The sequence below is a fragment of the Falco peregrinus genome, chromosome 9 (genome assembly GCF_023634155.1).
Source record: "Falco peregrinus isolate bFalPer1 chromosome 9, bFalPer1.pri, whole genome shotgun sequence".
Classification (NCBI taxonomy): domain Eukaryota; kingdom Metazoa; phylum Chordata; class Aves; order Falconiformes; family Falconidae; genus Falco; species Falco peregrinus.
The window spans coordinates 38389799-38412807 of record NC_073729.1 but is presented as its reverse complement, the minus strand read 5'-3'; the positions used below and the strand labels follow the sequence as shown (position 1 = coordinate 38412807).

Here is a 23009-nt window from a genome sequence, read left to right as displayed (position 1 = left end):
TCAGCCACCAGCAAACCCATCCATGGGAGGAACAGCCCCTGGGTGGAAGCACCCATGGGTGTCAAGGTGGAAGCTCTGCAGGGAACAGGGCCATGAGTCCCCTTGTGCCCACAGCCTGGGACAGACACGGGGAGGTGGGCTGGGGGCCCCTGGCAGCATGGGGAGGGAGAGGCGAGTGGCAGGCAGAGTAAGCACTCCATGCAGATGAAATGATTGCTGGGAGTCCTCTAAGTGACAGATAATGGTGGCATAATTTTTTCTAAATTATTTCTAATCATAGCTAACTACTAGTTCATGAATGAAGCCGTTGTTAATTGTGACTTACAAATCAATATCTTGGGAGTTATTGCTCAGGTGGAAGCAGTGCTTGCAGTACATTTTCAGGGCCTCTAATTGAAGTGTGGGTGCACAGCCAGGGCATTTTTGGCCTGAACAGCAGACTTAACTGCTTGGTTTTTGCTGGTCCCAGGCAAGTAGTGATTTTTCTCATGAAACGAGGGTAAAACCTCAACATGGCTTTGAAACTAACTGTTTCTGTGCTGCTGTGCAGGTGGGGAATGTGGAGGGGCTGGATGGGTGGGGCTCTGAGTGAGGAAGGGGACGTTGCTCAGGCCAGGGGCAGGCACCAGCTCTTTGAAATCTTGCCCTTAATGGTGTTCCTTGCAGAGGGTGAGGATGGCTGGGCACATTGAGAGCAGTTGTTTCTTACCCTGGTGAGTCCTGGGCATGTTCCCTTGGGCAGGCATGTTGTGGAGGGTGCCGCAGGGTGCTGGGTGGCCCGGACCCCAAGAGCATACCATGGGGCTGCACTGCATCTTCACACGTTCTATGTTTGCAGGAAGATGGTGGGATTCACCAGGAGCAAGGCTCAAATCCCCTCCATGACTTGAGCATGGAGGACAGTTGCCTGGTGGTACAGAGCCTGCTGGCAAGCCCTTGGAGGCAGCAGTGACCACCATGGTGGGCCATTGTGCCAGTGGGAATCTGGGACCTGCATCTTCCACGAGTTCATGGCAATCACAGGGCTTAACTCCTTCTAGCCAAAGGCACAGACCAGTGTCTGCTCAGCTGCTGTCTTGGGAGGGGACTCAGTGCTGTGGCTCAGGGAAGACAAGCCACAAGCTGGAGCAACTTCTGCCTTAACACTGGTGTAAAGTTTAACAGGATCTGACAGGGTTTGTGGCACACACCAGTCGTGGCTGGCAGGATGGCTGATGCTTCTCAGACTGGGCTAAAAGGTTTGTCTCCGGGGTGCCAGGAAGGAGGTTGCCTCTGGAGCTGCTGAACTATACTCCTGACTTTGGACGTGTTTGTGAATGCTCAAAGCAGGTACCTTGTTGTCCTGGCCTGCTGGCGTTGTTGGTGGGGAGATCCTCCTTGTGCCTGCACTGGATATAGGTCCCTGTCTTGGTCTCCCAGCTGGGGCAGAGGCTGCTGCACTCCAGTGCAGGACCTGCCTTCACTGTGGAGACTTCACGATCTGAGGAAGGGGTCACCCTGCCTGGCGGGGAGAGACTGGCCTGGTTACTCCTGGCTCATCACCATGCCTGAGCCACTATCCAGAGCATCCTGACCTCATGCAGCCAGACCTCCCATGCCGAAGGAGCCATGAGGTCTGGCCATGGGCTGAACCCTGTCTCCTGCAGCCCCTGTGGGGCGGTTCCTCTGACTGGTAGGAACGCCCAGCTCCTTTCTGTCCCACACCAGGCTGGGGCAGGTGGACCCTTTCATCCCCATGTACTGGAATTGGATGGAGAAACACTTGATGGTGATTAATGAGCATCACTCGCTGGGGATCCCCAATGTTGGGGGAAGCCCTAGGAGCTGTGAGCTGCTTCTGGGTGATCCAGTGGGAGCGGAGCCCTGTGTGGGTGCCTGGTGGCTCTCTTCTGGGATCCCTAGAACAAGATCTAACTGTCGGTCTGTCGTCTGTCTTGGCAGCAAGGACACCCCTGTGGAGAGGAAGAAGAAAGGGAAGAGGAAAAATGAGATACCAGTGGACAGTTTGGATTTGGATCAGGATCTCCTGAGCCCATCCGTTCAGAGCCCAGAGGAGTCTGCGGAGTCGGCTGACAGCCAGGTATGTCTGAAGCCCTCATCTGACTGCCAGTGGAGGAAATCCTGGCTGCCTCTGAGTAGAAGAGCTGGGCCCTGGGACGCAGTGATCAGAGAGTGCATTCAGCAATGCGGCTGCAGCCAAGGTCTACCAGCCAGACTGCTTAAAGTCAGCTGGTGGCCCTGGGTTGGGTGCACGCTGCTGCCCTGGATGCTGCACATCCCTCAGCCTTGAGTCTCCCTTTCCTCCATGGCTCCTGGCAGCTCCTCTTTCCTGGCACAGTGCGGCAGGGCAGGGCAGCCCCACAGGGCTGGAGAGCTGCCCATATCTCCACAGAGCTCCTGTGCTTCAGGTCTCGGGCTGATGGGGCTGTGTGGGTCAGGCATTGATGGAGACTTTGGCATGGCAGTGGGTTTATCCCACCACCTCCATCCATGGGGCAGGGGGTGGGCTGAAGAACAGGCAGCCCTGGGGCTTCCTCTCCTCCACTCAAGCAAAGAGGAGGTACTTGGTCTGCCCATCTTCCCCATGACTGCCTTTTTCATCCCATACACAGAAACGCCGCTCAGGACGGCAAGTAAAGAGGAGGAAGTACAATGAGGACCTGGATTTCAAGGTGGTGGATGATGATGGAGAGACAATAGCCGTGCTGGGAGCTGGGCGAACCTCCGCACTCTCCGCCTCTACTCTGGCATGGCAGGCAGAGGTAGGGCTGGATGTGGGACTGGGGTATTGGGGCCTCCTGCCTCCCCACAGGGTGTCCCAAGGGTATCAGTACCAAGGTTCGAGGAAGTGGGGGATCCCAGCACAAGGTTGGCGTGAGAGCATGCCTGTGTGGGAGCGTGCAGGGACTGAGAGTGCACAAAGGGAAGGACAAGAGGTTTGCAGGTCCTACTGTCCCTGTCCTGCTTGTAGACTAAAGCGTCTGGAACATGTCCCTGAAGGCATGACCCACCCATTGCCCATGCCTGCCTGCGGCTCCTGTCTCTGTAGCTCCTGTCTGTGAGGTTAGTCTATTATTTTGGCTCTGCCAGCTGAGGGCTTTGTAGGTGCCAGATCCTCATTTTCTGCCCACATTGCTGCTTTCCATCAGCACCTCGGAGTGTAGAGATGTCCAGCCTGACACCTGCCAGCCAAACTGATCTGCCAGACAGTGTGGTAGGGACCAGCCAGTGTCACTGCAGTTTGGGACTCACTGACCTGCCTTTGCCCACTGGTTCACTGCTGGCTCCTGGTGGGTGCTGGCAACTCCTTCCTGCTGTTCTGTTTGTTGGATCCTGCATCTCATTCCCTCTCTCTGGTTGCTGACAAAGCTGCCAGATAGTAATAATAGTCAATAATTGTTTTCGTAGTGTTCCTGTGTCTCTCGTTAGTCCTATCTTCACAAGGCTTTCCGTGTGGGTATTAGTCAGCTCTGTTGTTAAGCTAGTAAATAAGGCCTGGCCTGGTGCTCCCTGCCTTGCCCAGAGGGCTGTCACACACCCACAGGAGATGCTGCCTGGGCTGCTTCAGCTGCTGCCCAGTGCTGTGTCCCAGCTGGGCTCCTGGCAGTAATCTCTCCAGAACAGCAGGTTGGAATGGGTTGCCTCTGGCATGTGTCCATGCTGCCACCCTGCTCTTGTCTTAGTCCTGGACTTCCACCTCATTTTGTCCTGCTCCAGATGAATTATCAAGGCTGGTGTCTGATGGCAGCAAGGCTGTCCGCTGAGTGGCTGCTCTGGCCTCTTGCCAGCAGGCTTGGCCGGGCCCGTCTGTTGCTGCTCCCAGGGTCAGAACTGACCCAACAGGGCAAGATAGGAGTCCTGAGGCCTCAGGACAGCTCTCCCCATGGCCTGGACTTGCAGCTTTCCCCCCTGTATCCTAGCCACATTCCTCAGTAGCGCTGTGGGGCGGTGCAGGGCTCCGCCAGCAGCCCACAGGCTGCCAGCAATGAGCCACAGACTTGTGTGTGCCAGCTGGACTGTGGGTCAGTGTGGGAGCTCCCAGCCCAGGGGTGCTGGCAGCGGCTGTGATGGTAGCACTGTGCCCCTGGCCATGTTAACACAAACCCTTTGTGGCCAGAATCAAGCTGGAGCCCAGCAGAGCCAGGATGGATGCCTGGGCATGGGGAAACAGGCACTGCACAGTGGCTGCAGCAGAAGCATCTCTGCATGCTCCACCTCAGCCAAATTACTCTGGCGTGGGGCAGAGCTCTCCAAATAAGGCAGAAATCCCACCCTGGGCCACAGGACTGCAGTGGAGGGGCCCAGACAGAGCTGCTGTTACCCTGCTCACTGTGTTGCCGTGCTGTGTCCAGCATCCTGCCCCACACTGCAGGGGGAGTGCTGAGGCAGCAGGTCAGCTGAGGGCTGGGGCATGGAGGGGTTGCTGCAGCCTTGGACACCACCTAGGCTTTCCCAGACCCTTTTGGATGAGTGATGTGGGATGTCCTGGTTGTCTGTCCCTCCCCAGCTTGCCCCATGCCTTTCTTGGAGGGGTGTTTCTAGTCTGTGAAGGAACATCGCAGGGCTGCTTTGCCTTGGAACAGACTGTCTCTGTCTGAAGGGGATGAATAGAGTACTTCTCCTTTCTGCTTTGTCCTTTGCTCTTCCCCCTGCTGCCATACCATCTCCCAGCCAGGGTAGAACTGATATTCCTAATGCTCAAGCAAGCTCCATATTTTTGCTGTCTGTCCTCTCCCCTTAGTCTTTCTGTGCCTCTCTGCTACAGCGCAGACAGGCACAAGCCTATCTCTCTTATCCCTTGGCATTTGGTGGGGCTGGTCCTGCCACAGCATGTGGCCAGTAGAGTCTTGACCTCCCCACTTGCCCTGGGGCTGCCGACTTGGAGCTGGAAGCAGCAGTGTTAGGGCCACCTCCAGCAAAGCTTGTGTGCTCAGTGTGAGGGAGTGGGGTGGGAGCCCATGGTTGGCCAGCAGAAGGTCTCTGCGGGCCTCATGGGGTGATTTCCTCATGGCAGTCAAAGCCTGTGAAGGGAAGGAAGCGGCACTTTGGGCTTGCTGGGAAGAGCTGCGTGGACAGTGATGGGGCTGAGGCTGACCACGGACAGGCAGCAGCAACAGAGAATGCCTGTGGCAGGGGCCTGATAGTCCCACTCCCTGCTCTGCTGGGGCCCTTGGGGCCATTCAGTACTATAGGGTTGTATAAATGCCAAGGTAAGTCAGAGAGCTGGCATGGAGAGTGGGTGGGAGCAGGAGATGCGCACATTTTGGCATATTTCCTTCCTTGAGTCTCAGGGCAGAAGTGCCCAAGCTTCCTCCTCTTTTCTGGGAGACTTGCCACCCTCTCTGGCTGCCCTGGTCTAGATGGAAGGACCCGCACAGCTAAACGTGACTGTGCTGTGGCCTTGGTGGCCAGGGGAGCACAGGCAGAGGGTGAATGTAGCTGGGCTGGCAGCACCTGCACCCTTGCACCCAGAAAGGGTTCCCCAAACACAGCTGTCCCAGCTCCCACTGTGCTGGTTCTGCCTGCTCTGGTGGGCTGGGAGGGGGAGCAAGCAGCTGTTCTGTGCTGGGAAGGTGCCAGAGGCCAAGCCACACAACGAGCTGGGAAGACAGCACTCTGCTCTCCTGTTCCCAGGAGCCTCCCGAGGATGACGCCAATATCATTGAGAAGATCCTTGCCTCCAGGATGGTGCAGAAGGAGGTGAGTGGCAAAGGTGTCGGTGGCAGTGGAGGTCCCTGGGCAGAGGATAGACGGGAACTGGCTGCCTTGTGCAGCAGGGACATGAGATGTAGCAGCAGTCAGTGCTGCCGTGCCATTCCTTGCTCTTTGCATGGTGTTGCTGGCATATGCCCAGGCTGGGCACCTTTCTGGGTTTGGAGATCAACGTGATGCCTCTTTGGCCCTGGGCACCAGAAAGCCTCTGGAGAAAAGTCAGGCCTGGGCTGATGCTCAGGAGGTGTTTAAGTCCCCCATGCCTAAGGCTGGGTTTACACCACATTCCCCAGGGCCACTGAGCCTCCAGGGCAGACAGCAAGCTAAGTGCCTGGCCATCCTCAAAATCCATGGGGCTCAGCCTGCCTGGAGCGTGTGGCCAGGCAGGAGATGCCTGTCTGCACCCAGGTCATGGAGGATGCCCCCAGCAGTTTCTGCACAGGCTCTGTCACTAACTCTGCTTCCCTTGGTTTCAGGCACATCCTGGAGGCCTGGCATTTGAGATGGAGGAGTTCTACGTCAAGTACAGAAACTTGTACGTGCAGTCTTGTGGTGCCCTGTGTCATGGTAGTGGGCCCTATGCATGCGGGAGGGAGGGCTGTGCGCTCCCATCTCTGTCCCAGCCCCAGCATCCCTGTCTTGCTGCCCTTGTCCTGAGCCAGCCCTGGCAGTGGAAAGCAGGAGAGCTGCTGCTGCTGCAGTGCTCAGTCTTGGCCTGGACCCAGGCCACATCTTCCTCCAGTTTGGGGTTTTGCTTGGCGAGGCATAGGCTGCATGTTCTCTGGGAGATCCCTGGTGGTCTGCGTGGTGGATGGGATCGGGCCCAAAGGCTTCTTTGGTCACATTCTGTTGATTATTTTTTTTCTCTGCAGCTCCTACCTCCACTGTAAGTGGGCAACTCTGGAGGAGCTGGAGAAGGACCCCAGGATCTCCCAGAAGATAAAGCGCTTCCGGAACAAGCAGGCTCAGATGAAGCATATTTTTACAGAGGTGAGAGCTGAATGCAGCAGGCAGCTGTGCCTGACCCTGGCATACCTGGGCCTGGTGTGGTGACTGAGCAGGCCAAGAGCTGAGCGTTGCCTCTGACACCTCCCAGCCCAGGTGAGACCAGCTCCAGGATCAAAATTCAGGGCTGGGAGTGGGCAGGCAGGGCTCGCAGCAGCAGTGCCTGCCTTGCCTGAGCTCTGCCATAGCTCAGTGATGCTGGGGTGCTGCCCAGAGCACTGCCTGTGTCCCCTTGCTGACACCGTGGCAATGCCCAGGAGGCTGCACAGGACCTCAGGCTTCCAGGCTAGTTTGAACCAGGTCACAGCACAAGAGGGTGAGCAGGTGGGGATGCTGGAGCCAAGGGGACATGACAGTGCCCTGAACTGCCATGGTGTCACTAGCAGAGGTATGCGCAGGGAGACAAAAGTCACTTGCCAGGCCTTGGAAGTTTTGCTCACTGGGCAGCATGCAGTGCTGGAGGTGCTTTCATGGTGAAGCAGAAGTGCTATGGGAGAGGGGGAGCTATAAATAGTTGGGCTTAGGGCAGCTCCTGCCCACTCTGTTGTATAAGCAGATTAATCTTGTTTAAATGAAAGGTGTTCTATGATTTATCTTGCTACTCTGGAGACAGTTGTTGGATCTCCTCAGACTGCCTCTTACAAGTGTAAATCAGGCCAGTAGGCTAAGGCAATTTCTCTGTGGATGTAGTTGGAAAGCTGGGGGTGTGTGTCAAATTTCACACTCCCGAGTGTGTTTGGGGTCTTTCGCAGGATGCAAAGAAACAGCATGTGTTGACACACACTGTACCACTAACAATTTAGCAAGGAGCAAATGCTCTTTCCTGTGACTAACTGCGGCCTGGGGAGCTGTGAACATAGAAGCCTGGTTTTGCTCCTTCCCAAAACCTAGACAGTGTCTCTCCAAGGACCACTGCTAGTCTAAAGCTCACTCCTCCCAAGGTGTTCCTAGCAGGGGGATGAGCCCTTGCCTCATGAGCAGTTGCTGCTGGTGACTGTTAAGCTGAAGGGAGGGAGAGAGAGAGGCAGAGACAAAGAGCAAGGTGTCATCTCATGTGGAGTTCAAGCATCCAACAAGGAGTGGAGTTCATCGGGTGCTGTGTGTGGCTCTGTGCTGTGGCAGTCGCAGCTCTGGATGCTGCACATAAGCTTGGGGCCAGATGGGCTGGAGAGGCCATTCTTGCCTCCCAGCAAGCGCAGCATGGAACCCACGGCTGCTCTAAAGCAAGAGCTTTGCCTTCTGCAGGGCTCCTGCATCTTCCCTGCCCAGAGACAGATGTCAGTGTACCTGTGTCCAGGGCACTTGGTGTGCTGTGCACAGCTAGCAGCATCCTGGGGACAGATGCCCCGAAGCAGTTTACTCATTCCCACCATCTGTTTAACCCTGTAATCACCTTGAACTTAACTCTTTTTACTCTTTGCTGTCACAGCCTGATGAGGATCTGTTCAACCCCGACTATGTGGAGGTAGATCGAATTCTGGAGGTGGCTCACACAAAGGATCCTGACACTGGGGAAGTGAGTGGCTGCGTTGCTTGCTTGCCCCACGGGAAGAGGGAGGGAGGCTTGGCAGGAGGCCCACACCCACAGTGTGCATTGCAGGTTGTTCCTGAGCACCCTGAGGCCTTACTAGCCTTTTGCAGCCTGAGCCCTGTCCATGGGCACCCCTTGGCACAGGGGTAGATGGAGGGCCGCTGACTGTCCCTGTGACTCGCTCTCGGTCGAAGTTAAGCTGGGGCTGAGTGGCCATGAGCTCTGCGCTGTCCCTGAGCCTGTCTCTTTGCACTGCAGGAGGTGACTCACTACCTGGTGAAGTGGTGCTCACTGCCCTACGAGGAGAGCACCTGGGAGCTGGAGGAGGATGTTGACCCAGGGAAGATTAAAGAGTTTGAAGCCCTCCAAATCCCTCCAGAAATCAAGCACATGGTAACGTACCCAGAGGTAACGTACCCAGCTGGCAGCTCGCTGCCCTGGGCAGGCAGGGACCGTCTGTGTCTTGCCAAGGCCCAGCAGTGCTGACCTTGTCCCTGCTGCTGCATTGCAAGCCCCATATCCTCCCCTGTGGCTGGGTTAGTTAGCAGGATCTGAGGGTGGGATCCAGAGGCCAAGACCTTGCTGTGAATCAGCTGTTAGTGACTGTTCTGAAGTCTTGTCCTGATGTGCAGCCCCAGAAGCAGGGTCTGGCCTTGCTGAGCATTAGCTTCTTCCTCTCCATGGACATTGCTCCTGCTCTTTCCTCCTAGGAGCGCCCAGCATCTGAGTCCTGGCAGAAACTGGAGAAGTCCCGGGAGTATAAGAACAGCAACCAGCTGCGGGAGTATCAGCTGGAGGGAATGAACTGGCTGCTTTTTAACTGGTATAACAGGTGAGGAGGGGCTGGAGCCCTGTGCTCCCGTGAGGAGTCCTGCTGGCAGTGGGGCCGCCCTGGTGTGTGCAGTCATGGGAGCAGCAGAGCTGGGGGAGCAGAGATGACAAATTGGGGGCCTGACAGAGGGGCCACTGAGACTTCCCAGTGCTGGAGCTGGCAGGCAGCTGCCAGGAAAATTGTGTTTGTTTTAGCTTTGCAACTGAGTCTTTAGGCATGTTTCTCATCAGTAAACGCTGATGAGTGTTGGAGACAGTAGGGCTTAGTTATGGCTCTAAGATACACCTGATTTTTGGTATTGGCCAGGCTACTGATGAGCCATTCCTGTGGCAGGAGTGCAGGAATATGTATGTTCTCAGCTGCAGCAGGCTGTCAGATGCATCTTTCACTGGCTAGTGTGCACGCAAAGGACAGCATTTTTCACACGAACTTTGAGTCCGTCATCTTGCAAGAAGTTGGATGGTCTGGCTTAGCCAGACCAATTTGGGCCACTGTACCAATGTGCCCTCGACCCCCTTGCTGCGGGGTCAGAGAGATGTGGGTGGAGGTGATGTGCCTGACATCCCATCGAGGAGTTGTTGACAGGGTGGTTCCTGCCCCTGAGAGCGTGTTCACCTGTACCTGTCCATCTCTGCAGGAAGAACTGCATCCTGGCTGATGAGATGGGGCTGGGGAAGACAATCCAATCAATCACCTTCCTCTCAGAAATATTCCTGATGGGCATCCATGGCCCCTTCCTCATCATTGCACCTCTCTCCACCATCACCAACTGGGAGAGGGAGTTCCGCACCTGGACAGAGATGAATGCCATCGTATACCATGGCAGCCAGATCAGCCGGCAGATGATCCAGCAGTACGAGATGGTGTACAGGGACACACAGGTGATTGATGCACACAACACTCCCAGGATGTGCCCCCCAGTTCTGGCTTCTTTTGCTTGGGAAGCAGTGAGCTGCATGTGAAGCTCGTGGTTCATCTGGAGAGGGAAAGGTGATCTTTTAAGACCTTTGCTGGCATAGGCTCAGGGTGCACTGTGTATGAGTGAAGAACAGGCCCAACTCATGCAGAAAGGGGAAAATGCAGCAGAACCCCAGCCCCAGTTCTTGTGCAGTCCTGTTTGTCTGCCCTGAAGCAGTGTGTGGTTTGGAGAGATGAAGCCTGTGGCCAGGGAGGAGGCTTGCAGGAACCTGCCTGCTGCTTGAGAGAGATTAATCTGGGGAAATCCCAGCTAGGAGCCAGATGCCAACACTGATGCCAACAGTGTCCTGCCACCCTGCAGGAGTCAAGCGCTCCATATGGTTTATGTCTCCCTAGGGTAACCCTCTCCCTGGGATCTTCAAGTTCCAGGTGGTTATCACCACCTTTGAGATGATCCTTGCTGACTGTCCAGAGCTGAAGAAGATCCAGTGGCGCTGCGTGGTCATTGACGAGGCACATCGCCTGAAGAACAGGAACTGCAAACTCCTGGAGGGCCTGAAGCTCATGGCCCTGGTGAGCATGTCCTGCCCAAGTTCATGTGAGAGCAGGGTGGGCCAGAGATGGCCATGCCTAGCAGTCAGGAGCCACTGCAAACTGCTTAGGCCGAGTGCCAGGGCTGAGAGCTCCCTGTCAGAGGGAAAGCCATCCAGGACCCATCAGGTTGTTGAAGCAGTGCCAGTGACCGGGGCCCTTTGATGGATGGGGGGCACTGGTGTCCTGCAGCCATCACAAACTCCTTTTTGCTGAAGTGGAATATTAGCCCACAGCAGGCCAAGCGCCCCCATGCCTTCCCATCTGTGTGCACTCCCTGGCAGAGCCCTGCCTGGCCTTGCAGCACAGCTTAGGCTGCTGTAGGACACTGGGGCAGTTGCTGACCAGCCGTGCACAGCATCCTCTGGCCGTGGTGTGCTTTGTACCCTGCAGTGAGCAGGACTGCAGTGTTGAAGCTTTTTTGGGATTCTGCAAATATGAGACCAGTCTGTGCCAGGGATGGGGGCACAGGACTGTGCGTGGTGAAAAAGGGATCAATGAGCTGCTCTGAGAAATGTGTTTGGATGTCCAGCTCCTTTCCAGCCCTGGGAAAGGCAGTGCTGCTGTTCACTGGACTGAGGACCATCAGGCTTTTGGATCTCCCAGCCCTACCCAGCTTCCATCACACTCTAGCTGGGCCAGGCCTCCGAAAATTATTAGTCTTATATCTCCAGTTCCCAAAGACCCATATGTTTCCCCCTGACTTTGTGTCTTATGCAGGTCCCTGCTGGGTTGTGAGAACCCTGGGGCAAAGCAGGATTGCTGCTGGCCCCACTTCGTAACCATCGCCTTCCTCTGTACAAGTCCTGTGGGAACCTCACACCTTTAAATTGCACTTCTTTCATAGCTGGTGGGTCTTGGGGGCATTCTTTGCATTAGGTTGGACAGGAGGATTAGCCTGAGCAGTGAGTGAGCACCCGAGTCTCTGGCACTGCTGCGACAGAGTGGCTGGTGCACCTCAGAAGGCAGCACCTGATGGTGCCTGAAGCCAGAGCCTGTGGCGTCAGCACAGGGGAGTGCATTCCTCTTCAGGGGTCATCCGCTCCTCACACCCCCAGATCTTGGAGGGGTTGTCTGGACCCCTGTCTCCTTTTACTGCACACATACCTACAATAGTGAACCTCTAATAAAAGCTCCTTCTTCTTCCCAGTGCACACTTGACAGAGTCATATGTGCCCCCGCTGATTTCAGAGCACCCTGCTCATGCTGACCCTAGAAGCAGGTGCCTGGGTGCCCCTCGGTGTCATATGTCACTGAGCCATGTTCCCAAGCCCTGAAGAGGGATTTCCCCCTGGTGCACAGAGGATTGGGCTCTGTCAGCATCCCTGTCCGGTGCCAGCACAGCCCTGCCTGAGGGTCTTGTGCCAGGGCAGGGCTGAAGCCTGGGAGGGTGTGGGATTCTCAGTTCTGGCTGTTGTTGGAGTGGGCCACATCCAGGGGAGCATCCTGGGAGCCACAAGACAGTGTTGCGTGGCAGTGGCTGGGTCAGGGCTGGCACCATGGCCAGGGGAGCCTTTCAGGGAGTGTGTGTTCCCACAGGCCACCCAGAGTGCTCCTGAGGCTGGAAGACAAGGAGCATTGCGCTCTTGGAACACCTTGGACCCAGCCGGTGGATCTGAGCCCTCAACCTGTTTTCTGTGTATACCCAGGAGCACAAGGTGCTGTTGACAGGGACCCCCCTGCAGAACTCGGTGGAGGAGCTCTTCAGCCTCCTGAATTTCCTGGAGCCACAGCAGTTCCCCTCAGAGACAGCCTTTCTGGAGGAGTTTGGAGACCTGAAGACAGAGGAGCAGGTACCTAGAAGAGTGACACTGGTGACTGTTAGCACAGGCCATTGGGACATGCAGTCACCAAGCCAGGCACACACTCAGACATGGGCTTCATGGAAATGAATAGGACTCCTTATGCTTGCAGAAGCAAAGTTGTGACAGAGCCCCCAACGCTGCTTTGGAGAGGGGAGACCAGCCTGTGCCAAGGCAGTGGTCTGCTCCCTGCCTAGCTCCCTACTAACCCCTTGCGTGCCTGCGCAGTGCAGCTCATCTGGCTTTCTTACCTGGTCTGTCCCTGAAACCAGCAGGAGTGTAGGGGGAGTGAGGAGATCAGTAAGTCCTTGTGTCAGTCACCCTTGTCAGGTTCCCCTGGGGAGCCGTCCTCCAAAGTTACCCTTGAGCGTGGGCCATGGAAAAGAGCCCAGTCCCCTGGGCTGTCTCACTGCCATTTGAATTGCCATTTGGCTTAAGTGGGGATTGCACAAAGATCGTCATTCTGAGGGAGCAGGCACGGGCACATGGAGCATCATCTCAGCTGCTATCAAAGCTCAGCTGTCCTGCAGCAGACGCAGTTATCCAAGGCTGCCAGCAGCAGAAGCGTGTGGAGTTCATGGCCCAGGGCTGGTCCCTCACATGCCTGCCCCAAGGAAGTCAGACTCTGAAGTTGTCCTGGCGGTCAGCAGAGCAGGTGCTTCAGAGTCATTTGTAGTGGGTTTCCAGCCTGGGGAGGCTGTAGCATTGCAGGCCCTTCCGCTGTTGTCAGCGCGTGCTTGCTGTGTTGGGAGGGCAGTGAATCTCTACGCTTGCTCTGGCAGGTGAAGAAGCTGCAGTCCATTCTGAAGCCCATGATGCTGAGACGGCTGAAGGATGATGTAGAGAAGAATCTGGCACCCAAGCAGGAGACCATCATTGAGGTGGAGCTGACCAATATCCAGAAGAAATACTACCGGGCCATCCTGGAGAAGAACTTTTCCTTCCTCTCCAAGGGTGCCAACCAGCACAATATGCCCAACCTCATCAACACTATGATGGAGCTGCGGAAGTGCTGCAATCACCCGTATCTCATCAATGGTGAGGGCTGTGCACAGCAGGTGTGGGGGACACTGCAGCATTTGCTGGTCACTACCTGCAGAGCTCACGTAGCTTGGGAGCCAGCCTAGACCCTTATGCCATGTGCTGCTGGTGGGGTTGTGCATCCAGGCCCAGCACAGGATGCAGTGATCTCCCTTGTTGCCCTGAGGGGCAAACTAGCTCCCTGCAAGTGCTGCTTGCTGGTGGGCACCTCAGGGTCTTGTGAGGCTTGCTATATTTGGGGGTGTTCTGGCACAGGACCCTCTCCAACATCCCAGCCTGGCTTGATCTGCCAAGAGCTGGTGCAAGCCATGAAGAAGTAGAGTCACAGGAGTGGAGGGGCTTCTGGAGGTCTCTAGCCAGCCTCCCTAGACATGATCAGCTACATGGGTTCTGTTCCTTGTGTGGTGGCTTGCTGTCGTCCTGGATGGGAGGCTGGGGGCAGCTTCACTGCCAGCCTTGCCAAGAGCTCACGTCCTTTCTCACCTGGCAGGGGCAGAGGAGAAGATCCTGGAAGACTTTCGTAAAACACACAGCCCAGAGGCACCAGACTTCCAGCTGCAGGCAATGATCCAGGCGGCCGGGAAGCTGGTGCTCATTGATAAGCTGCTTCCCAAGCTGATTGCTGGTGGGCACAAGGTCCTCATCTTCTCTCAGATGGTGCGCTGCCTGGACATCCTTGAAGACTATCTCATTCAGAGGCGGTTAGTACAGGCTTCAGCATTCACCACAGCTCCTCCACATCACCTCCATCCTGCACTGTACATACAGAGTAGCAACAGCCCAGGGTGGGGATTTGGCCATTCTGTGCTCACGTACCAAAGGATCCAAGTTACAGGCTACTACCGATGGGTGCAGAGACCCCAAAGCTGGGCAGCTGTGACCTGTCCCTTCTGCATTGCCCAGGGCTAGTCGTAGGAGTGACCAAATGGGAATAGGCCCTTCCCTTGGTCCTGGTTCCCATGAGCCCCATATGCATGTGCCATGGACGAGGTCATGGTTTTGCCATCATAAGAGGAATGACTTCTGGGAACAACCACAGTGCACACAGGCTGATGAGGCCTGAGCCTCCACCTGTGCACAGGTCCTGCCCGTAAGTCTGAGCTGCCTGCATGCCCACACACAGCCCAGGGGAAGGAGCAAGAAGGGGTTTGTAAGCCACAGCCAGTTTGGGCCCTGCTGTGACCCTGCTCTCATCTTCTCCCGTCTCTGAGCAGGTACACCTATGAGCGCATTGATGGGCGGGTGCGTGGGAATCTGCGCCAAGCTGCCATCGACCGCTTCTGCAAGCCTGACTCGGATCGCTTCGTCTTTCTCCTGTGCACGCGGGCAGGCGGGCTGGGCATCAACCTGACCGCTGCCGACACCTGCATCATCTTTGACTCAGACTGGAACCCACAGAATGACCTACAGGTAATGGGCCAGAGTGGGACAGGCTGCCAGGAGGTCCTATGGCATGGCTCCCGTCACTCATGCTAGCTGGGGAGGGAAGGGCAGCAGTACCCAGCTGTACTGGGCATGGGGTGCGATGCTGGGAGAGCTGTCAGGAGTGCAGGCAGAGGGGATGTGTCATGGGGAAGATCACAGTGTGGCTCTAAAAGCATGAGTGGGCCACAGATGAGGCAGCACTTTGTCCATACCTGGTGTTGGAGGGGCTGAAGTGCTGGGTGCCCCCATCTGCTGAGATCCAAGGCTCTAGCCTGAGCCCCATGTCCTTGCCTGGGGGTGCAGGGGTCTCTGATTCCTGCTCCACAATTGCGCAGGGCTGGCACTAACCAGCACCCGCTGGCAGAGCCCTGCCAAGTCAGCCACAGGCACTAGATGCGGCTGCTCTGGTGGGTGGGAGCTGACTGTGGCTCAGGTGGGTGTGTGGTGGGTGGTGTTGCAGGGTGCCACAAGCCACACGATCCCCATCCTTCCGAGCTCACTGTGCTTGATGCTGTGCCCTCTGCACTCCCAGGCTCAAGCTCGCTGCCACCGGATCGGGCAGAGCAAGGCAGTGAAAGTCTATCGCCTCATCACCAGGAACTCCTATGAGCGGGAGATGTTTGACAAGGCCAGCCTGAAGCTGGGCCTGGATAAGGCTGTGTTGCAGGACATCAACCGCAAGGGCAGCACGAACGGGGTAGGTTGGCTGTCAGAGTGGGGCTAGGTGGAAGGCACTACAGGAGAGCTCACCTCCTTCCCCTGCAAGTCACTGCCAGGTTGGAGCAGAGACATGGGCAAGCTTCTGGGGAGGGAGAGCCTGGTCCCACACACTTGCATTGCTGCTGTTTGGCCTGGCAGGCTGCCTCGGGGTTAGGGGGTGCATGTGGTGCTGTGCCTGGGTGACATGGACTGGAAATTCCTGACAGTCCCTCAGGCAGCATTTTAAGTGGCCTATGCTGTAGCATCAGGAGGTCTGGATTGGCCTGGGGCATCTCTGCCCTCCCTCCCTCCCGAGGCAGAGGGAAGAGTCTTCTCCTGTTGTGCAGTTCCCAGGGAGGCTGGCCAGTTTGGTGATGCCCCCATGTTTTGGGCAGGTTCAGCAGCTCTCAAAGATGGAGGTGGAGGACCTGCTGCGGAAGGGTGCCTATGGCGCTCTGATGGATGAGGAGGATGAAGGATCGAAGTTCTGCGAGGAAGACATTGATCAGATCCTCCAGCGCAGGACTCAGACCATCACAATCCAGTCTGAGGGGAAGGGCTCCACCTTTGCCAAGGTGTGCTGTGCTCCATCGGGAGGGAAGGGGGACTCCCCCCAGGGTGGTAGGGGACACGCTGGGAGCATGCAGAGCAGTAGTGGGGGGCTGACCTCTTGCCTGTGTGTTGAGACATGTCTGCATGGAGGCCAAGCTCCTGCCTGTCCTCCTGCACCCAGAAGTGAGGCCTGGCTGGTTTCACTGGCAGCAGTGTGGTTTCCTGTCTCACTGGTGGTTAGCAGAGCATTTGAGGAGGGGGCCGCCAGCTTGGGTGGGTGCTGTTGGGGCTATTCAGGAGGGTTCAGCTTGCCAGTTTCCACTTTCCCTTTGAAGCCGCTCAAGCTGGTAAGAAGGCAGAGCAGGGGCTGTCCTCCAGGTGCTGGGCATTGCCAGGCTGTTCGCTGTCACCACACTGGCAGCAGGGAGGGATGCAGAGCTGCTCTTGTGTCGCAGTCAGGGCATTGCAGGGTTTAGGGCTTACTCTTCCAATGGGCTGAGGACTCCTTGCCATGGCAGTAGGCCATGCCCAGAGCTAGACCCTCTGCCTGGTGCTGTTGTGGGCAGAGTTGTGCCTCTCCTTGGGGAGGATGGATAAGTTCAAAGCCTGGGTGAGATCCAGTCCTGAGCTGGGCTGGTCTTCTTTTCATGGGTTGAGCTTATTTCATCCAGTCTGTCACCTCCCCTGCCCTTCTAGACACCAGTGCTGCCTCAGTGTGGTGCTTTGCCAAGCAGAAGTGCAGGTGGTGACCTGGGCTGCTGGAGGTGTAGGAAGGAGTTGTGGTACCTTCAACACAGCCCTGCTGCTGCACAGCCTAGCTCTGACTCCAGCCTTGCGGGACCAGGCTGCTGGCCTGCACAATGCTTGAAGCTGGGCACTGCTGTGCTGGGGAAGCTGTGTGCCAAGTGGCCCTGACATCCCCACAGGAGAGAGCCCAAGGAGCCAGCTCAGTGCTGTGCTTGTGTCCTCTGAGGGCACAAAAGCCATCTGTCCCTTCTCGTCTTGCAGGTGGCACAGCCCAGGCTCTGTTTCCAGTGGATCAGGTGGGACTGCAGAATAGAGGGGTTCAGCTCCCTTAAGCAAACAAAGAGCCCTCTGGCATGTATCAGCATGGGGTGTAACACCTCATGGCAGCAAGACTGTGCACTGTAGACATGTGTTGGGGAACTGTATGGGGGAAGGCACATCTGGATGGTGGGTTGCACCCTGTTCACTCCTCTTCTTCCACTCCCAGGCCAGCTTTGTAGCATCGGGAAACAGAACTGACATTTCCTTAGATGACCCCAACTTCTGGCAAAAGTGGGCCAAGATAGCAGAGCTCGATACAGACACCAAGAATGAAAAGGTAGGATCCAGCTTGTGGCCTGTGTGCCCCACAGCTGGTCTGACACCGCGTGGCATGGTCTCCAGGAGGAGCTGCATGCTTCTGCTGAGCTTGTGAAGGGATATGTGTTATGCATCAGGAATTACTGCAAGGGAAGACTGACCCATGAGTGCTGGCTAAAGCTGCCATTACTTTGACCACATGGTGGGCTGCATCTACCTGGTATTTCAGGGTGCTCAGTCTGTGCTCCCAGCTACTCCCAGACCTGGTTAAGGGGCGACAGTTGGGGCTGGCAGCATGTGAGGGGAGGAGAGGATGAAACAGCCAGCACAACAGCATGCCTGTGAAGCCAGCAGACTAATGTGACTGCCTGTGCATGAGTTGGAGCTGTGTTGGAGTTCTGCGCAGGACAGGCAGGCATGAGTGCCTCGCACTGCCTGCCAAGTTAGGTGCAGACTGGGCAGCTGGGGCTCCAGTGTGGAGCAGTACCAGGATGACCCGATGCTGCTGTCCAGATGCCAGTTCTGATCTTGGATCCCTGGCTGTCTCACCAAGCCCAGAGACCTTCAATAGCTTGAGGCACGCCAGGGCCAAGCTGCTGTGTGCCTGGCAGGACACAAAGGGGCCCAAGTAGCAGCTTTTGCTGTGGCTGGGGATTGGTGGGGTGAGCAAGGCTCTTCCCATGCTTGGGGGAAGCTGTGTAACCATACCTCAGCCTAAACCCAAGTCCCTGTGAGCCCTGGAACCTGGGCAGAGGGGAGCATTTGGCCTGGCAGCTCTGGTGGAGGCCTGGTGAGCTGACATGAGTTAGTATGCTCCAGCCCCTTCAGCCCTGGAGCTCACAGTGCCAGGCGCATTTATTTCACTGCAGCCCCCTGCTCCCACCACCCCAGGTCTCCATGGTTAAGGAGGTGGTATTGGTCATGGTGAAACACAGCAGGGCACACCAGCTCTCCCAGCAGCAGGCAGAGAGGAAGCTGTGCTGTGTGCAACTGTACTTGCTGGCCCAGGCTCCCTCTCCTCTCTCCAGGTGTCCCTCTGGGCCCCTAGCAGGGCCACAGTATGCGTGGGCCTGCTCAGGGAGCCTTTAACCCAGCAGCAAGTCCAGCCATTTAGTGACCTAGAAGCAAAGAAGACTTGCAGTTAGTTGAAGCTGGTGGGGAGCAGGTAATATCTCAGTAGGCAGGTCCCTGCAATCAGTTGTGCATCACATGGTCCTGTTTAATGCCAAGGTAACAACCATAATAACCACACTTCTCTGTTCTGATGTATTCGTAATGTTTAATGTGTGGGTTTCAGCAGCAGCACGGGAGGATTTTGAGGAGCTGCAACACTGATGATCAAGAGGCATGTGCCAGGCACACTGGCACCCTCAGGTACCAGCCTGTCACTGGCTTCATGGATATGAGGGCACCCCTGGAACTGGGGGCCCTTGCTGAGCAAGTGGTGTTGTAGTGGGAGCTGTGTACTGGCTGGGCTGCAGCAGGTGGTGGCTGGTGGCTGGAAGGCAGCACCTCTTTGCAGAAGAAATGGCTCTTTGTGGTGAACACACCAGTACTGTGAGGGTTCTGAGGTGCCATGCTGCTTCCCCTCCTCGTTTGTGCTCACAGATGAAGGCAGGTTGCAGGGAGGTTGAATGTCATGGCTGTGGCACTGGGTTTGTCAAGAGCATCACTGTGTGTGGATACTTGGTCTGGTTTGGGTCTCAGCTCTGTCCTAGATCAGAGCAAGCTGGGGAGGGGGCTACCAGGGGCGCAGCACCTCAGGGGATGTACACAGCCCTGTGTGGTGCCTGCAGACGCTCCCTCTTACTCAACTTCTCATCTCCTCTGAGCAAGAGGGTGCAAGCGAAGTTGTCTGGGCCAACTGGGTTTGGCCCTGACAGCATAAGGGGTGTCACAAGAGGAGCTCTGGCTTGGGCAACTCTGCTGGTACTTACCCTCTCTTACAGTGTCAAATGTTCCCTTGTGCTGCCTTTCCATATCCCACTGAATATCAGTAATATTCACCGAAGCCTGGGGAGTTGTTCAAAGACTGTGCGGGTCAGGCCCAATATCCACACGTTGCTTTAGAAACAAATCTCTCTAAAAGCTCTATATGAATAGGGATCAAGGGAGCTGCCCAGGGCTTCTCCTGGCTCAATGGAGCAAGTAAGGACAGGTTTGGATTCTGCCACTCTTTCCTCCATCAGCGTTTGCAGCCCTGCCTTCAGGGATGGGAACAAAAAGTAAAATTAAGTGAATCTGGCAGGCCCATCGCCATGTCTGGGTGTGGGGATTGCAGACTGTAAATATGCTCCTGAAGTCTTGTGTTTTGCCCTTATTGGCAAATTGGCTCATTCCCAGGAGCTTTGGCAAGCCAGTGCTTGGCTTCTCCTGGCCTGGTAGCAGAGCTGCTGGACGTTCCCTATGTGCCTCTGGGGAGCATCTCGTGGGGGCAGCATCCTTGTTCCCGGCTGCTGCCTGCTCTGCCCACAAAAGGAACTCTCTAGCTGAGCACTGAGGAGCTGGAAGGGTTTGGTGACTGCCTGTCGGGAGGCAGGAGTGGACAGATGGGGTCTCATCTTTCTGCTGGTCCTGCAGAGCTGGTGGGCTCGGCTGCAACCTATGCCACTCCTGCCGGCTCCTCCATTGAGCGCAGGGTGCTGCAGCTGGCATCAATGTGGCCCTGGGGCCTGCCGCAATTCCAGCTAAGGTGGCAGCACTGTAGAGACAGTGTTCGCAGCAAGAGCGAGGCCCCATGGCCCTGCCGAGCTCACCGCTCTAGCAGGAGAATGGGAGAGGGTGGGTGGGTGAGTGGGTGGGTGTGTGTCACATGCATGAAATCCATCAGATTGAGATGACATGGATTCATTCGACAGGGTAGGGGGAAGGAGAGGAGGCAGGTACATGCAATTTAATTTCATATTGCTCCCTCCTGCACCTTCTTGGGAGCTGCCTTTCCTCTTCCAGCCCACCTGTCCACCCTGACATAGAAATTACACCATGTCCAGCACAGCATTTGGTGCATGCAGCACTGGAGGGGGGCAAGAGTGTGATTCAGAGCTGAATCAGCTGCTGGTGTTCAGCAGTTTGCACCCAGAGGGCCTGATTTTCCGGCTGTCATCATTCAGGCTGAATTCTGTGCTGTCCAGGAGTTCTCTCATGTGTGCGGGCAAAGCTGCATGCAGGTATCCCAGTGGGAAGGATGTGGCTGGCCACGGGGCTGGTAAGCTGGAAACCAGAGGTGTGAGCAGAGCAGGGTGACCATGTGAAGAGGACATAGTGTGCCCTGATGGAAGGCAGGTGCTTCTGCCCATACCTGAGCACATTCTCCTCTGTCCCTCATAGGAGAGCCTGGTCATCGACAGGCCCCGAGTGCGGAAGCAAACCAAACACTACAACTCCTTTGAAGAGGATGAGCTGATGGAGTTCTCTGAGCTGGACAGTGACTCGGATGAGCGACCCACACGCTCACGGCGCTTCAATGAGAAGACACGACGGTACCTGCGGGCTGAGTGCTTCCGCGTGGAGAAGAATCTGCTCATATTCGGGTGAGTGATCCCCTCCCAGAGAGTATGGCCACAGCCTCCAGCTGCCCCAGTGTGCATGTGGGCCACTCGCTGCCCCAGCCACTTTCTGACAATCCTGCTTGCAGTGTCCCCTCCTTCCAGCAGTGACCTTCCTGGTGGGACCTGGGCTCTAAGTGAGCATTTGGGATGGAAGGAGTGTTGGGGGGCAAAGCATGAGCTGGCAGTTGGTGCTTCCAGAGTCTGCTCCTGCCTCTGATCTGTTCAGTGCGGGGCAAACCTCACCCCTCCCTGCTTCCTGCTGTTGTGGGGGCTCAACACCCCTATCCAGGGGAGCTGGCGGGGCCATGCCTCTGAGTGAGCTTCCTGGAGAGAGATGCCAGTGAGGTCTCTAGTTGCACAGGAATGTTTACTCTGTTCCAGCTGGGGACGCTGGAAAGATATCCTGACCCATGGGCGGTTCAAGTGGCACCTGAATGAGAAGGACATGGAGATGATTTGTCGGGCCTTGCTGGTCTATTGCGTCAAACACTACAAGGGGGATGAGAAGATTAAGAGTTTTATCTGGGATCTCATCACACCGACGAAGGACGGGCAGAACCAGGCTCTGCAAAATCACTCAGGTATTGCGTGTTCTCTCTGCCATTGCACCTGTACCCACCGCCACTGTGTCAGCCTACGGGTCCAAGGCTGCAGAATTCAAAGCAGAGCTGACTGAAACAGCCATCAAGCAGCTGTGCTTGAGCACCATCACTCTCTCTGCACAGAGAAGGTAGCTGCCATGGGACTGACCTCCACACTGACCCTCAGAGCCAGCAGCAGAGGCTAGCTGGGTGGGGAAGGCTGTTTTCTGGCTTCCAGTGCCATGGCTGGTGCAGAGAGCGCCTTGTAGTGGGAGCAGAGATGCCATTCCACTCCCACACGGTTTCCTCTGGCCTGTGAATACTGTCAGGGTTCCCACACACAGGGAAACACTGGGCAGTGAGCTTGTGGGGTGCTGGTGACTGTATGAACACATTGGGGGTGATAGATGTGAGGGTATTTATTCCACTCAGAGCGTAGACCTGCCTGACTGTTCCTCAGGGTATCACAGGACGTGGTGTGGATCGTTGTGCAGGGACCTTACCTGTGCCTGTTGGCAATCCCAGCCCTAGCACCAGGCGTGGCACTCATGGCTGCACTGGGGAAGCTGGCAGTGCAGTCTGTGCAGCCATCTCATGCCAGGTCACCAGCTTGTGCCTCCTCTCATCACGGTTCTTGTCCCAGACCTACTGGTCTGCAGTGCCTGCCCTGACGCATGGAGATCCAGTGTTGGTTTGTCCTGAGACTTCTGCATTGCAGAATCCTACCCAGGTGATGCTGCCTTCTCTGACTCCATCTAGCAGGACCCTTTATCTCAGGTTTGGCTGGGCCTTCCCTGGTCAGAGGACTCGTATGCTTATTTTCCATTATGTGTGAGTGCCACATATCACACCACATGACCAGTCTGTAATTGCGTCTGCATTCTGTTGCGTGGAGGCTTCCACTGTATCCTCAGATTCTGACAGGGACCACCCAGAGCCTTCTCCAGCCCCTGTCTCTGGCTCTGCCTGGACAGCAGGGCACTGCAGATTCACCCCCTGCTTGCAGTGTCTGCTCTCTGTCGGCATCCCTTGGGGCTGGAGCAGTATGGCTAATAGAGCCTGCCATGCAAACAGCATCGTGCAGCCGCAGTGGCTTTTGTCTTTAATGGTACAAAGACAGAGCCAGTGCTGGCATCTTGGATCACTGCAAGGTTGTGGCGTGGGAGATGTGGTTGCTGCCCGTTCTGTGTCAGAGGATTCTGCACTGACCTAGCAGCACAGTGCCTGCATCCTGCGGCTTTCAGGACAGGTGAGTTGTGCCGGGAGGGCTGGCAGGGGGTGGGGGCGGGCCCAGCTCTGCCTCGGAGTGGTCAGAGCACCATGGCTGTGTGCTGCTAGTTGTGCACTTGTGATCTGTGGCACAAGGTGAGTAATGAGGAGGCTGGGACTCTCCAGCCTGCTTTGGGCATCAGGGAGCCAGACTGAGACCTGGCTCTCCTGTTTTGA

The 23009-nt window shown here is 56.3% G+C and overlaps 1 protein-coding gene across 11 annotated transcripts in view; it reads left to right on the top strand.

The window, feature by feature from the left end:
- Nucleotides 1-23009, top strand: part of CHD6 (chromodomain helicase DNA binding protein 6) — a 93002-nt gene that overhangs the window by 46570 nt on the left and 23423 nt on the right. For 9 of the 11 annotated variants that reach the window (XM_055813510.1, XM_055813507.1, XM_027783473.2 and 6 more), the window contains 19 exons: nt 1942-2080; nt 2613-2762; nt 5635-5700; nt 6189-6247; nt 6585-6702; nt 8147-8233; nt 8507-8656; nt 8959-9080; nt 9718-9961; nt 10395-10571; nt 12239-12382; nt 13174-13429; nt 13923-14133; nt 14647-14842; nt 15390-15554; nt 15952-16131; nt 17343-17453; nt 20762-20964; nt 21364-21563. In XM_055813510.1, coding sequence (XP_055669485.1) covers nt 1942-2080; nt 2613-2762; nt 5635-5700; nt 6189-6247; nt 6585-6702; nt 8147-8233; nt 8507-8656; nt 8959-9080; nt 9718-9961; nt 10395-10571; nt 12239-12382; nt 13174-13429; nt 13923-14133; nt 14647-14842; nt 15390-15554; nt 15952-16131; nt 17343-17453; nt 20762-20964; nt 21364-21563 — 2978 coding nt within the window. The remainder of the gene's footprint in view (nt 1-1941; nt 2081-2612; nt 2763-5634; nt 5701-6188; nt 6248-6584; nt 6703-8146; nt 8234-8506; nt 8657-8958; nt 9081-9717; nt 9962-10394; nt 10572-12238; nt 12383-13173; nt 13430-13922; nt 14134-14646; nt 14843-15389; nt 15555-15951; nt 16132-17342; nt 17454-20761; nt 20965-21363; nt 21564-23009) is intronic. The other 2 variants (XM_055813506.1, XM_055813513.1) reach the window with 1 other exon arrangement.